At 44.1% G+C, this 16,730-nt stretch overlaps 1 protein-coding gene across 2 annotated transcripts in view; it reads right to left on the bottom strand.

Moving 5' to 3' along the window:
• Positions 1-16,730, bottom strand: part of FLT1 (fms related receptor tyrosine kinase 1) — a 147,655-nt gene that overhangs the window by 54,587 nt on the left and 76,338 nt on the right. For both annotated transcript variants that reach the window (XM_044441355.1, XM_044441356.1), the window contains exons 14-15: positions 10,608-10,754; positions 2,675-2,806 (exon numbers count right to left, since the gene is read on the bottom strand). In XM_044441355.1, coding sequence (XP_044297290.1) covers positions 2,675-2,806; positions 10,608-10,754 — 279 coding nt within the window. The remainder of the gene's footprint in view (positions 1-2,674; positions 2,807-10,607; positions 10,755-16,730) is intronic.

Raw genomic sequence — 16,730 nt, 5'->3', positions numbered from 1 at the left:
GGCAGAAGACTCCCAGAAGGAGGCCTACTGGGGGACTAGCCCCGTGTGCGTCTCTCCAATTGCCCTGACATTGGAAGAGGTTGGGAGGACATGCAAAGTCCTTCCACTCACTGCTACTGCTCCCCTTCCCTCCTCAAATCCTCTCTCCTGGTGGAAGCAGCTGCTGTGTGCCTTCAGCCTATGGCCCGGGCAGGGGCAGCTGCTGCATCCACTCAAACAGGGAAGGGTGGATGATCAGTGCATCAGTGGCAGACAAACTGGCAAGCAGGGGATGGATGGCGGACGTTCTCTCCCTTGCTCCTGGAGTGCCCCACAATCCTCCTGCTTGTGGACTCTTGGCTTGGTTACAGGGGCTGCAAGCAGCTGCAGTGAGCAGTGAGCAAAAGCTGCCACCTGACGGAAGAGTAAGGACAAGCAGGCAGCAGTGCGGTGCAGCAGACCTAGACACGGGCTGTGGAAGGGAGGGAGGCAGGGAGGGCTGATGTTCCCACAATGCATCGCCTGCACTGTGTGCCTCATTCTGCTTTGAAGAAAGTGGATCTCTGACTGGATTCCCCATCTTGGCCTTGTGTGCACATAACATTAACCCATGGCACGGGTTATTAAATTCTGGATTGTCATGATGTGTGAACATAGCTTTGCTGACAAACTATGGCTTTTTAAAACCAGAAATAGCCAAGGGTTGTGCACACTCATTCTGTCTCAAAACAAAACAAAACAAAATCAAACGCTTGTATTAGTCACATTTGATAACATTTTTGTTCCCAGACAAAAGTGGCTCAGGCAAGAAAAATGCTGCATATGGGAAGTCTTTGTTCTGGCTAAAAAAACCCCCCCCCCCCCCCTTGCAGGAGTTTTCAATTAACATAGGAATCCCTTTCAACTCAGCAAGTGCAGGTAATTCAAGGATTAACCCTTCCTGAGGCTATGCAAAACAATAAAATTTGCACAAAAAAGCTTCCCCTATTGACTTTTTCTCTGCATAACAATAGTTTGACCTATTAACTTGATACATTGCAATAAAGCACATTGGATTTAATTCTGCTTGCTGGAGGTTTTAGCTAAGAACCTGCACTTTAAAAAGAGGCCAATATAATTGGTATTGAATCTTCTCTCTTTGTTTTGGGCCTATTGTTTGAGGTATAAAAGTACCCCATAAAACAATTCCTACAAAGATTCTGGGGTACTTTTGGGTCCCAGGCATGTTCTGGTTTATTAAAAAAAAAAACCTGTAAAAAGCAGGAGTCTAAAACTTTGTGACCCTGCCCTGGAAGCATAAGTCTGTTGGACTACTTATGTGTAAATCACAATACAGATTGTGAATTGGAGGATATCAGTTACCATATAATGTGGGATAAAAATTGTTGTTATATGCAAACCCAAAACTGTGGATTGTTCATGGGTTCTTTCACCAAGCTATAAAAGCAATGGGAAAGCAAAACAAACAAACAAATGCCACTCTACATGTCTACACCACAGGAATGCAAAGGAGTGGAAGATGGAAGAGGGAAACATACAACCCAGGGACTGAGAAAACCAACCAGTTTGTTCAGTTATTTGCCAGACAAACAAATCTTGGGTTAAATAAACCATAGGTTACTGTTATGCATGAATGTTTTGGGGACTTTCAATGCGGTTTATTGTAGACACCATGGTAACCTTCAGTATCAAAGACATTATGCCTCTGTATACCAGTGGGTGGGGAATATAATGAGCGAATACTATTGCACTCATGGGCTATTCACAAAGTTTCCACTGGCAACAGGCTGGCAAGTGTGTGAATAGCATGCTGGACTAGATGAACCCTTGGTCTGATCTAGCATGGCTCTTCTTATGAGCTCATTATGAGGTTGGCCACTTGCTGCCCTCCCGATGGCTTAGCCTAGAACCCCCATCAGCCCCAGCCTTCATGGCCAATGGGGAAGGAAGGCGGAGGTTATACGCCAAAGCATCTGGAGAGCCACATGTGTCCCATCCCTGATTTAAAGTGAATACTTAAGCAGATTAAAAGCTCGGAGGAACCAGGAAAGGGGGAAATCAGAGTGCAATTGGTTTGTTTAACCACTGTTTGTCAAATCCCTTGATTAAGAGACAGAGGAAGAGAGATGTATTTCATTGTGACCAGGATAGAATTCAAGTAGATTTTAAGATGGGAGATATTCTTCTTCTTTTTTTTTTAAAGGAGGACTTTTAAAAGGAATCAGAAACCCGGAGACAACAGCAAATAACAGCAAATGTATTTAGATATTGGACAAATCTCAGGTCAACTGTGACAGCTCATCCTGTATTGAAATCAAAGACACAAAAATGACAAATTTATCTCATCCTGGCCTCTAGCAGCCTGGAACAGGAAACAAAGCAAAGCCATGATTCTGAGGAGACTAAATATACACCCTACTTCTTCCCTGACCCTATGCTTGTGGGGTTGCAGCAAAGATTATTTTCAGGTCTGTATATAAACACGTTCTGATCTAGCATTTCCCTTTGGTGTCCTTTTTTGACCTGGTGCATTTCCTTTGCTGGGCCTTGTGTTTATATATCTCTTGCACACTGTCAACAAGCCACTTACCTGTTCCTACAAGAAGAGCAAGACCTGTGCAGAAAGCAACCCAAGGTTCAGGAGCAGTTCAAAGAGACGGAGGCTTACCAGCCTCCTTTGCATGCAAACCTTTACCTTGTACTGTGATGTAGGCTGAACTCTCCACTGTCCCTTTCACGTTAGTAGCCACACACTGGTAGTGTCCAGCATCATCTTCCTGAACTCTTTCGATCAGCAAACTCTGGCCTCCTGGCCCTAATATTATACCTGTGGAATGGGAAATATTGAAATCAAGGGCAATAGTGCAGAAACAGGAAGGCTTGCTTGATGAAGAAAAGCTGCTTCTGAGGAGCATCTGACCCTAAAACAGTCAAAAACAGTGTCATCTGTATCATCAAAGGGAAGAATATTATAATTATTGTCTCCTGATCTGGAGATTAACAGTTTTCTGGTATACTGTAGAGTTAACAACAGAAGATGCTTCAGGGGATGTTCATGATGTGAAGTTCCTTGCAGGATGCCTTTCGATGGCAGGTGGCTACTAGATGTGGCATGCTTACCCACTTGGGTGAGACCTGAAGAAAAACTGTGCTGGGAACAGGGCTGTCACCAGCTTCCTGTGATCCCTCAGCAGTGCAGCCAAAGGGCCCCCTGGCTTAGACACAACCACATCACCCATGGTGCAGAGGTTCCCTGATCCTGAATCATTTCTGGATCCTCCCCCCTGCCCTGCCGCCTTTAATGGTGGCAATTGCTGCTGCTTCTCCTCCTCTTAGCCCAGGTGGCCCTACTGGCAAATGGCTACTGAGCTCACAAGGCCTGTCCTGCACCACCCCATTCCAAAGCAAATGCTGCTTTACCCTTACATTTTGAGTAGCAGCTCTATCAACCCATCAGATGCAGCCTTTGGGGGACAGCCTATGAGGGCACAGGAGCGGGAACCAGATAGACTTTTTGCTACATCTCTTCCCTCATTGGCCTTCTTCTCCCAAATGCTCTATTTGATTGTCTCAGATCACTGCCACCTGAAATGTAAAACCAACAAGTTTGCCTGGAAATGTGGCAGTGCAGTTTTGGGGGTCCTGCCCAGCTGGTTTCCTTTTGCCTCAGGTGAGCACAGCTAGGATGGTGGGGAAAATCTACAAATGGCAGGAAAATACAGGGAAGTCTACACAGGTAAATATTTGGCTGGGTCTGGGCATGCTTCTTCTGCAAAAGAGCCTTCAAGAGATGTGGTGACCTATTCTGACTCAGATGAGAAGGAAGGGTTGGCCTCTACAGCTGCGGAGCCAAGACCAGTGGGTCCAGAGGAAGCCGGATGGAAGTTGGGGCCCACTCAGCCACCGACACCACAAGAAGCCTTTGATGAGGGAGAGGATGGCTCAGCCGTCACCAAGCCTGGAGTTCAGCATAGGTGGAGGGCCAACCAGCACAGAAGTGTCAGGAGCGCCAAGCAACTGGCCCTCAGGCAAGAATATCTGCCTTAAAGGTGTGTGTTAGTAACTTGAGTATGGAGGGGTGGAGGGTTTTCAGTTTCATTTCCTTGACGGCTAGCATTCTTGCTTTGCTTGCTCTTTTGCTACTCACTGCGGCAGTGAGCGTTATTTGTACTTTTAAGCCAGTCGGACTGGCTTGCATTAACATAATACAGCTTTTCGTTAGTAAGCCTTTGTCTGAGTTTGCTTGGTTGGAGGCGAGAAGGACACCTCAAACTCTGGCAAATGTTTACGCCAAGGGCTGAATTCAATTTCAGAAATGCTCTCTGGGCCACACTCCAGTAGTGGGAGGCACCAGAGGAAAAAGGGGAGGACTAAATACCACAAACACCCATGTATGTTAGCTTGACTTAATGAATAGATGTCCAACTGTCAGTAACTAATCTTTAGAAGAGGCATTTCAGCCTTTTAAAAGGGAATGGTGGAATGTACAAAAGCCAGGAAGCCACCAAATGGTTTCAGGAAAGAGAGTGGGTACAGGGAAAGGGGACATGGCCATCTGGGGAGTCCAAAGGGCTAGACTGGAACTTGAATGAGGAGGACTTGGCCTGCAGGCCAGAAGTTTGACTCCACGGGTTGAAGGAGTGCTTGAGTTGGTAAATGACTAAGAATGGATGGGTGATTGGCAAAGTATGTGGCATTAGGAGTCACAGAGGATAAGACAAACGAGAAAACTCCTCGAGATGTTTCTGATCTCTCCTTTTTTCTGTCATTAATATCATTGCAGTGGGACACGGCTGTCATTTCAGAGAATACGGATGTTTTGCAAAGCAGTGGCAAACCAACCCCATGCTACAGATTGATATTATCATAAAACGATTCATATAAAACCTAATGCACATTGCGGATGTCCTATGAAGAGCAGTGATCAATTTCTGGTCTAAAGCATGGTGGTTCTTTCTATCACACAAGGACACTCTCAGAGCCAGATGCATGACCACAGTTTTCGCTGCTGCTGATAAAACATCCCAAGTTTGACAGGTATGATACAACTGCTGCTTCTGTTGCTACGTATCACAGAAATGCTGAAACACCACATTGGTCCTTTCCACTCTGATTGTTACTTCTCTGCCTTGAAATCTTGGGAATGTATCGCTTCAAATGTTAGTGGGGATTGCATGGATGTATGCTCCCCTAAATAAAAGCTGTTGGGACTAGATCCCTTCTCCTACACCATGCCAAGCTTCTTGCCTCAGTTTCTGAATCAGAACCAGAAGAAGACGTAAGATTGTAATTACGGGGATGGGGCACACCTCCCCCGCGCTGCAGGAAGGACCTTCGTGCGCCACCGGCTGCACGCTGCCGCGCCGCGCCAGGGGCTTTTGTTGAAATTGGCCCCCTGCCATTGTGAACACTAGGGAAGGGGGAGTTTTTAATTGCTTTTATAATTTTATTCTATTTTAATCTGTTTTTATTGAGTCGTCCCTGGCCATGTCGATGTTTATGTCTCCTGGGGAGCGCGGGGGCGCCACCATTGGGGTGGTCTTGGGCAATGGACGTAACAGCGGTGGGGGCTTAACGTGTCCGCATAGAAGAAGGAGGGACAGATGGTTGACACCTATCCCTCCTTCTGGTTTTGCCCCCAGCCAGAGGGTGCCAGGTAGTCTTGTCAACTGCCCCTCGGGCCTGACGGTGCTGCTGCTCAATGCCAGGTCGGTCAATAATAAATCTTCCCTCATCCATGACTTGATTGTGGATGAGGGGGCCGACCTGGCTTGCATAATGGAGACCTGGGCGGGAGAGGGGGGGGGATGTTGCCCTCTCTCAACTGTGCCCGCCCGGGTATCTGGTTCAGCACTGTTCACGCCCGGAGGGGAGGGGGGGTCGCTTTGCTTTACTGAGCCTCCATCTCTCTCACGGGACTTCCGGTCCCTTCGAGACCAGGGCTGGAGTGCCTCTACTTGGTGTTGGGCGACCGAGACAGATTGGGGATTCTGTTGGTGTACCGTGCACCCTTCTGCCCAACAGTCTCCCTGCCTGAGCTAATGGAGACCGTCTCGGACCTGGTGTTGAGGACCCCCAGGATGTTGGTCCTGGGGGACTTCAATCTCCATGCCGAGTCTGGTCTGACCAGGGCGGCTCAGGACTTCATGGCCTCCATGACAGCCATGGGGCTGTCTCAACATGTCTCTGGCCCAACCCATGAACGTGGACACACTCTGGACCTGGTTTTCTCGACGGGGCAGGAAGAGGGTGACCTGAGGGTGAAGAATTCATGCTTGACTCCCCTGTCATGGTCAGATCACTTCCTGGTGAGGTTTGTGCTTGAGAGCGACCTCTCCCTCTGCAAGGGTGTGGACCCGATTGTGTGGGTCCGCCCCCGGAGCCGGATGGATCCGGATGGATTCCTGAAGGCCCTGGGGAAGCTTCTGGCTGACAAGACTGGTGCTCCTGTCAAGGCTCTGGTCGAACTGTGGAACGGGGAGATGACCAGGGCTGTGGACACGATCGCTCCTAAGCATCCTCTCCCACCGGGCAGAGCCAGATCTTCCCCTTGGTATACACCTGAATTGCGGGCGATGAAGCAGGTTGGGAGACGGCTAGAGCGTAGGTGGAGGAGATCACGGGATGAATCTGACCGAACACACTTGAGAGCCCACTATCGGGCCTATGCTGTGGCGGTGAGGGCGGCAAAAAAGAGGTTTTTTCCCGCTTCCATTGCCTCCTCACAATGCCGTCCAGTGGAGTTTTTTCGAGTGGTGCAAGGCCTGGTTCATCCGGGTCCTAAGGAAGATCAGGTTCCACCCTCAAAGGCCTGCTGTGATGTCTTTGCCAGGCATTTCAGGGAGAAAATCGCTCAGATTCGTCATGAGCTGGATACCACTAATGAATCAGAGGTTTCTGGAGAGACACCAATGCTGCCGTCTGGTCCAGAATTATTGGATGAATTTCAGTTATTGCGGCCTGATGATGTGGACAAGGTGCTTGGACGAGTACGTCCCACCACTTGCCTATTGGACCCTTGCCCGTCTTGGTTAATAAATAATTCTAAGCACGGGAATGGGATCTGGATCTTGGAAGTGGTTAACGCTTCTCTGAGGGAGGGTCAGGTGCCTGCCCCTTTAAAGGAGGCAGTAGTCTGACCGGTCCTGAAGAAAGCGTCACTGGATCCAGAGATGGCCACTAACTATAGACCTGTGGCCAACATCCCGTTTCTGGGCAAGGTGTTAGAGCGGGTGGTGGCGGGACAACTCCAAGCACTCTTGGATGAAACTGATTATCTAGACCCATTTCAGTCCGGCTTCAGACCCGGGTATGGTACTGAATCTGCCTTGGTCGCCCTGTACGATGACCTGTGCAGGGAGAAGGACAGGGGGAGTGCGTCCCTGTTGGTTCTCCTGGACCTCTCGGCGGCTTTCGATACCATCGACCATGGTATCCTTCTGGATAGGCTTGCGGGATTGGGGGTCGGAGGCACTGCTTTGCAGTGGTTCCGCTCCTATCTCAATGGCCGATTCCAGAAGGTGGTGCTGGGGGACTATGGCTCTGCACCATGGCAGCTATGCCATGGAGTACCGCAGGGGTCCATTTTGTCCCCTTTGCTGTTTAACATCTACATGAAACCACTGGGAGAGGTCATCAGGAGGTGTGGGCTGCAGAATCATCAGTACGCTGATGATACCCAGCTCTACCTCTCGTTTTTCACCAATCCAGGTGAGGCAGTGGCTGTGCTGAACCGGTGCCTGGCCAAGGTAATGGGCTGGATGAGGGCCAATAAACTGAAGCTCAATCCAGACAAGACGGAGGTCCTGTTGGTTGGCGGATCGGGCTTCGGAGAGGGTGGATTTGACCTAGTCCTGAATGGGGTTGCACTCCCTCTTAGGGACAAGGTCCGCAGCTTGGGAGTGCTCCTCGACCCGGAGCTTTCATTGGAAGCTCAGGTGACAGCAGTGGCGAGGAGCACTTTCCTTCAGCTGTGCCCCTACCTGGAGTACGACTGCCTGGCGATGGTGACACACGCGCTGGTGACTTCCCGACTTGACTTCTGTAACGTGCTCTACGTGGGGCTGCCCTTGAAGACGGTCTGGATACTTCAATTGGTTCAAAATAGAGCTGCCAGGCTGCTGACGGGGACGGGGCGTTATGTTCACATGACTCCAGTCCTCCGTCAGCTTCACTGACTTCCCATTGAAGTCCGGGCCCAATTCAAGGTGTTGGTGATGACCTATAAAGCCCTAAACGGCTTGGGTCCTGGTTACCTGAAGGAGCGCTTACATCCATATTTGCCCAGCTGCCCCTTGAGATCTGCGGGAGAGGCCCTTCTCCGGGAACCCTCCGTGAAAGAGATTAGGAGGGTAGGTACTCGGAGGAGGGCTTTCTCTGCGGTGGCGCCCAATCTATGGAATGCGCTCCCCAGAGAGGTCCGCCTGGCGCCGTCGTTATTTGTTTTTCAGCGCCAGGCGAAGACCTTTATATTTAAGCGTCATTTTAATTGTTAACAATATTTGCTTATTTATCTGGCCAGGGCGACTTCTTTTATATTGTTATTTATTTTATATTGTTAATTTTATATTGTTATTTTTGTATTTTATTGTATTTTATTTTGTGTTGTGAGCCGCCCCGAGGCTTCGGCAAGGGGCGGCATAGAAATGTTTTAATAAATAAATAATTCATTCATTCATTCATTCTTAGTTGAAATGCTAAAGCCAAGTGACCCAGAGATAAGTCAAGAGGCCAGTGAGAATTGGAACATGTCTGGTTCTGGAAACATGTCTGGAAAACTGTGGGTCAGGTGAAGTTGGTTGGAAGTGGACTTAATGTCATTACTCCAATGGAATCAGGACAAAAGAACAGACCGACTGAGTAGCATCAGACATTCCTGCCAATTGTTCCACAAGCAGCATGTACCTCCCTGAAGATGGAGTCAACTTTGGTTGGGAAGAAAATAGAATTATTCAGTTGAAGATCAACTTCTTATCATTAAGCCACATTTCCTTAATAGCTAAACTTTTAATGTTGTGGTGTCTTTTGCTATTGACTTCTGCAATGCTCTTCTTTTATATCTCAAAGTCAGGGGTATCATTCCATCTTGCGATTCTCACATTCTCTTTTTCAGTCAATTGGTCCCAAGTTCTCGGCACAGTATTTCAGGGGGAGCAGGAAGCACTACTCTTTCTAAAACACATGGAAACCTCTTCTTCTAAGATAATTTGCCATGCAAAACTGAGAGGGGCACTGTGGCAACCGCACTAACTATTGCTTGAGCTCACAACTAAAGGTTGCTGGGTTTCCTTTACTGGGTGGTTCTTTGGACAGGGGGCTGCCAAGAACATGTGAGATCTAAACAGTCTTGAAGTACACTTAGGGCACTTCCCAAGGCAGTTCCTCCTGCGATTGGAAGGAAGCCAGTACAGGAAGTGCAGCAGGAAGTACCTCAACATTTGTTCTCTGCAAGCCACCCTGGAAAATGGTCTTTGAAGGGTGGGGTAAAAATCAACTAAATAAAAATAAATCACATCCTTTTTTTTTTTTTTTTTTTGGTAAATCATTGGGATTCAGAGCAACAATAGCTAGTTTGGTGCTATTGACATTGAGTTGAATTCAAGGTGGTTCTATCCCTGGACCAAGTGAAACAAAATGAATTAAAATAATGCAAATGTTGATGCAGTTAAAGGGCATCAAATGGTCACTTTGATCGTACTTGTAACTTGGGTTATGCTTTTTAACTTGGATAAGTTTCCAGACAGAGAGTTCCTAGCACTTCTAGTGAGAAGGTGTTGCACACCATTCTGTCTTTTCTTTATCAGATTATCTGTTGTACAAGAAAAGTTGGAAAAACAGCGGGAAAACATGGGACGGTTACAAATGGAAGGTCATATCTGGAACTCCTTGTAAAATCCCGTGAATGAGGCAGAGTGATGGTGCCACAAAAACTTTCCCTGGAAGTACCACCATGTTTGAAGAAACCTCTCTTGGTGCCCACAAGTTTCCTTTTACCTCCTGATATTTATTTTATATCTCAATGTTTATTTCTTAAATTCATACATTTTAACATTCAAATTTATAAATGTATTTGAATCATTTTTGAATAGGGGAACTGGTGTGCTGCAAAAGGAAATGCCCAATGTTTTAAAGATATTGTTTAAAGGTAGGAGGCTGGTATACTGCAAAATGAAGTGCTGCCTTCTTGTGCCATCTTTATCTGGCCTCAAAAGACCAGTTCTGTGTTTTGGAACTCAGCCCCCACTTCTGCCTTGTACTTAGTGCCCTGGGCATGTTACCTTTCTTTTTAGCCTCACTAATTTGTCTTCTGAGAAATGTGTGTCATGTGACCAGCCATTCCCAGCATGGCAGCCGCATTATGAATAAGCAAGCCCCAGCTACCACCATGGCCGGTACCACACGCTCTCAAAAGTGTAGGGACCACTGTGCCATTCCAATCACTAACATGATTGATTAGTGAACTCTGTGGCTAAAAAGAACTCACAGTAGCAGGAAAGGAATGGGTGAAGCTTCCATCTGACCAGTTGTGATCTCTTCTAAGTGTTGTTAAAATAAAGATCTACTAATTGTAATGATGGGACCACATTACAGCATACTGAGAAGTCAATGATGATGAATTTTGCACTTACCTGGTTCTTGCTGTATTTGCTTGTTGTTTTTATACCAGGATATCTGCGGTTCTGGTGCACCGTGAGCATGACACTCCAGACTAACAGAGTGAGTTGTGTTGACAACCTGATCCGTAAGGTTCCAAAGCAGGTATGGTGCTTCCTGAGCTATAAAACACATTGACAGATCAGTTAGTACATATCCATAGCCATGATATTTTTTCAATTGCTTGTGTGAGTCTTTCTCAATTTGTCTTATAAATGCTGCAGTTTCTCAGTTATCCAACAGAAGGAAAGGTTGCCATGTTGGTCCAAGAGAATGAGAGATACAAAACAAGTAAAACAATGTCTTGTTGCTGTCCATATTATTTCACTTGATATATAGAAAATAATTATCTAAACAGATGAGCCTTCTTCAGACACTATCTTCTATAATCAATTATTGCTAATAATAGAGAGAACAGGAGAAATTATCTAAGAAGCAAGCAAGCAAGCGAGCGAGCGAGCGAGCGAGCAAGCAAGCAAGCAAGCAAGCAAGCAAGCAAGCAAGCGAGCGAGCGTTTATATTATGGGGCAATGGGTTGGATCCAGATTTAGTAGGAGTAAATGGGATTTTGCATGCCTAACAAACTCCATTTCTTTAAATGAGTCTTCTCTGAGTATGATTGAATCCCAGTTCAACCCAAAGTCTCAACAAAGAATTCAGGATTCTATTACCAGAGGGAAAATGTGCTGCAATTAATGGAAAAATTTGCTCTTTTCATTCAACTTAAGGGGCTGCTGTACTAAAGACACAGCAGAGCACTACCTGTTTGTATCATGGCTGCAATCTGGATTATTACTGCTTACTGTGCAACCCATGTTTAGATCACTTGAGCTGTGTAATATAAAAGTAACCATCATTTCAAAACTAGAGTACATAATCAAGCCTTTGGGCTTTTGTTTAGTTGAACTTCAAAGAGAAAGCAAACACCATGACACTGCAACAGGCGATCTGGAGTTTTCACTGGACTGGAGAAGTTGTTTGATGCATTTGGGGAATTCTGTAGCATATACATTTCTCAGATTACTTTACCATTTTTCCTCCCTTAAAGTCATACATCTGGACCAAATGTGTTTAATAAAATGCTATTGAGCATGTTAGGGCAAACTGTTTGAATGTTTTAATTCTGTATATCATAAACCAAGCAAACAATCCAATTGATTGCAATTTTATCTCTACTGGTCTGATGAGGCACAGTAAGGTTTGGTTCTTCGAATAAAGAGACACCCCCAATAATTGGCCTCTGTGTGGGGTGCTTTAGAGCAGCTGCCATGCCAAATGGTTGACTGTTTCACATCCCCTCTTTACCTTATCCCCAATTCCTCAGATCATTCCTGGTTTCATAGCTCCTTAAGCAGTTTTGACCATGACTGTGACTCAACCCATTTTCACTCAAATGCCCTAGTCTTATTCATTTGACAATGAATCTGGGGAACATAAGTTGTTGCACATAAGGCAGTGGATTCCTGAAAAACTCCTTAAAGGACTGTAGATTCCTCTGAACTTCCAATTCAGGTGTATTTAGTTCAGTCTTCAGGTGCTCCTTCAAGAAAGGAGTGTTCCCTGTCACAATAAAGAATACTTCTTGATGGAATAAAATGTTCAGCAGGTTATTTTCATTTTGGCAATAATTCACTTCACTGTGACAGCATCAAAGTCAGCACTTGGCTTACAGTTACAATGGCTATTTCCTCTTTTTGAAGGAAGGCCAGACTCCTATGAGAAGATCTGCTGGATGTTTTTGTCACTAATTATGGCAAACCAGTCATTTGAGACAATAACCATTTTTCTAAGCTTCCTTGTGTCATCTTATATATGGCTTGTTAAAAAGAAAAGAACATGAACATATATAAAAACTTGGTAGCGTAGGAAGTTCCCATATAGCATGGTCCATCTAGTCTAGCACTTTCAGCAGCCATCCAGGATTTCAGGAAGGTTTCTTTCCTAGCCCTCCTGGGGCTGAAATGAAGATCTTTTGTATGCAAAGTATGTACTCTGTCATAGAGTTATGTCTCCTCTCAAAATGCTTTATAACTGACCCGAAATAATAAAAACAATTATTCTCTTGTCAGATCTGGTGTCACCCATAATGTGTCCAACTAGGTTATAAACCGTATGGTGCAGTATATCTAGCATGGAGTGTTCTTGTTTTTCCAAACAGTAACCACTATGGAGGAACTAGAAAAGATAATCAAGTGTAAGGATGTTTCACTGGAGACCAAGACCAAGATCATCCACACCATTGTATTCCTGATCACTATGTATGGGTCTGAAAGCTGGACAGTGAAGAAAGCTGGCAGGAAGAAAATGGATGTGTTTCAAAAACATGGTGCTGGAGGAGAGCTCTGCAAATGCTCTGGACCAACAGAAAGACAAACAACTTGGTTCTAGATCAAACCCAAGCCAGAACTTGCCCTGGAAGCAAAAATTACAAAACTGAGACTGTTCTACTTTGGACACATGAGAAGGCAAGGCTCCCTGGAGAAGACAATTATGCTAGGGAAAGTCAAAGACAGAAGAAGAAAAGGAAAACCAAATAAGAGATGGAAAACTCCATAAAGGAAGCCACACTGTTTGAATTTAGAACAGCTCAGCTGGGATCTCATGGACAGGACATTTGGGCAGGGGGAGGGCATTCATTTATAGGGTTGCTGTAAGTCAGAGATGACTGGATGACACAGAACAGCAACAACAATATCACTATAAAGTGTGGTTAAAGAGTATGCCTTCAAAAATTATCAGGAGAATCCTATATGTTTTCTCCTTCAGGTCAACATTTCATTGGAAGTTCATACTTTGGTGCTCACTTATTCTGATTTCTGCTTCTTTCAAATCTTTTATCTGTCAAGTCATGGCATTTGAAAATATGTCTACCTACTGAAACTAGTGGACTTGACCACATGTGTAAGTTTTATGTTCAACAGGATTATTATAGAGAAGAGCACAACCAAGTTACTTGAGACAACAGTAAAAACATGAAAAAACAGAGGTCACACAATCTGCATGTTATTTCTGATTAATTTTAATTGTTTTATAGCCATACACATTTTCCATATTGAGAAACATTTTGTTACTTAAAATCAGGTTGCATCACTCTTCACATACTTTTAATAAGGCTATTGCCACAACTTGCTGATTTTGCAATGCTTGGTTATTAGTTCCTATTGTGTTTTAAGAATTTAACAGGCAAGGAGTTTCCCAAGCACTTTGGTTTGGCTAAACCTGTTTGATCTGACTTAAGTAGAAGTCTTTCTCTGATTTACGCTGCAACCATTTGGCCAATTCAGTGTACAATCAACAATGAGTTTCTTTGGGATAACTCTCATGTACAGGAGAAGTTCGTGGTTTGTATAATTTCTGATCACAGATGGTCAGAGAGGGAACTAGAGATAGGGTACAGGCTTTCAGTAGCAAGACAGAGAAGTAAATTAACCCTGAGACAGAACCCCCCGCCCCGCACCTTCATAAATATGACCAACAAAACAAGTGAAACATTTCCAGACTCCCTTTTTTTTGCAATTCTTTCCATTTAACATGTTTCTCTCCTTAAAGAGGCAACTTATATTCAGTTACCAATCATTACTCAGTAAAATATGCATCTGAATTTTTAACATGTGGTTAAAAAAGGAAACAAACTTAATTTACAATTATTATTCTCCACATCATATATGGGAACAATAAATCATCCAGAAAAAAACAAAACTCATTCCATTCCAGTGCATGTGCAGAAATCAGTATTGGCAGGGGTCTATACATCAGTCACAATGTAGAGACAGTCCTATAAAGTCCTTTGCTTTACATAATATGATTGAGATACTTTTACACTTCCAACACGGACAACAATGCTGGGGCAATATTTTATACTAGCCTTCCCCTACCTGGTGCTCTCCACCTGCGTTGGGCTTATTGAGGATAATGGGAATTATACTGCAAAACACATGGAAGGCACCAGTTTGGGAAAAGGTGATTTATACCATTGCAATCCACAGTTATTGACGCTTTAGGCAACTCTGGGTTATGGAAAATCCAGATTACCTTCCTTTCTTCCAGCTGGCCCTAAGCATTAATTCCATCAGTGAGCACTGTGTTCTAACTTCTAATAACCCCTGAATCAGTTTGTAAATCAGGATCCTATTGCAGTACATTTGTGGGGTGCTGGCCCAGAAATGATGCTCAGTAGATTTCAACAACTTCCTTTTTTCCTGCAAACATCAGAATTATAATTTTCAGGCTATGGCAAGCTCCTAAAGTCCTGTCCTTGCAGCCCACAGGTTGCCATATTTTTTCACATATATACTCTATAGAGAAATGGAACATTTCCTGTTTTCCTCCAAGAAAATACAGTAATGCACACATTCCTAACACTGGGATGCAGTTGCCAACAGTTGGATTGGCTTTGTTGTACCCATATTAAAAACAGCCACAGAGAGTTCCTTTGCAAGCACATAAATTGTTTCTGGAAGCCGTCATGGGCAGCACTGAAAAAAGATCTACTGTATGCAAGGGGGCTATAGGTGAAATTTTGAGATGGGAGCACTCATTCTTTTCTTTACCCTGACAGCTTCCAGGTAGCTAATTGTTTCTGAAGCATTTTAGGCTCCACAAAACTGGCATGCTGGGGGAAATGCTATTGTTTACCCTTTCACACTTGACAAAAGCAATTCCCACGTGAACGACAAGCTTGGCTGGGGGACACAGTCCTGCTACCTTCAAGGAGGAAATGGGTGGGTGAGTTCTCAGGCACAAGAAATTGTCATGTTGTCAACCCTCTGTTTTAACAGCGACACCACTTTTGTTCCCTATTTTGGCTGTCGCTATTGTGCTCCCCCACAGGCTTGGCTAAAAATTCTATATAATAATCAATCATAAATGAAACACCCCCTCTAAAATAGAATAAAAGATACGCATTGTAAAAAAATAAAGTTATCAGATCTATTAAAAATAGTAACTTCTTTCTTATACAGATTTTATAATAACACAGAAACACCTTGAAATAAATCACAAAAGAAAATGGCCTTGCTGAAAGGAATGATAAATTACTCCTAATTCATCAGTAGTTTAGTCATTGCTAATCCCCATGTTAAATCCTATTTAAATGTAAATGCATTATACATTTTTCCTGTGATAACTGAAATGCCATCAATAGGGGTGGATGTGGGTGATTCTTCTTTATTAAGATAGTAACAACAACTACAAATTTCTCCACCATAATATCAGGGAAGACTTTTCCCATTGATGTCAACACACTTTTAACAATAGCACTGTAATTTATTTGAAAGGGAACCAAAGGAAGGGCCATTTTGAAAGCTCCCTTAATTTATGTATTCAAAGACAGAGGGTTTATTTAAACTCTGGGTTTAAATATTCTAATTCATACAAACAATCTAAGAGGGCTGTGCCTTACTTCAACATTTTTATTTCTTATTCTGCATCCTCAGAGCCTTCCCTGAGAAGAGTTGGATTAAAAAAAGATTAATATATTTAGTGTAGAAAAATGATTTCAAATAAATAAGCATAAGAACTTGCTCAGCAGGCAATATTTATAAATCCACAAAGAGCAGATTAAAGTAAAAAATACCATAGTCCAATCAGTCTCTCAAACTGAGCTGTGTTTTCTCTGCATTTTAAAGTTAACTTCTAAAATGTCCAATGTTGGCCAAAGCCAGCAGTTTTTCTATTAAAAAGTGTTTTCAGTTTATGCAGCTTTGACACTTGGGAGGAGGTCGAATATCAAAGCCGAAGAGAAGTTGGGTCCAAAGTTTTTCATTAGCACTTGGTGAGAGACTGCAAAGAACAATACAACATAACACACAAAATGCCATGCAGGGGGTGGGGAAGTCTTCCAAATCCCAACTCTTGCTCAAAGCAGGATAGATCTTTCTGAGCCAAATTGGAAGTCCAGGTTTAGGGGTTTGATGTTTGCTTTTATTTTTTTCTTTCTTTCTTTTTTATGTTTGGTTTTGCTACTGTTTGTTTTTGATTTGGTTTGGTTTCATTTTTTGCATTGCTACTCCTCTTATGTCCAAACCTCTCATATTTGGAAGTGTAGAGTAGTAATCAATCAGCATTATATGAGAGAACTTTCTTTTTACTGAGTCCTT

Source organism: Varanus komodoensis, unplaced genomic scaffold (assembly GCF_004798865.1).
Source record: "Varanus komodoensis strain SLA01 unplaced genomic scaffold, ASM479886v1 scaffold4, whole genome shotgun sequence".
Lineage (NCBI taxonomy): Eukaryota > Metazoa > Chordata > Lepidosauria > Squamata > Varanidae > Varanus > Varanus komodoensis.
This window is presented reverse-complemented; position numbering and strand designations above follow the sequence as displayed.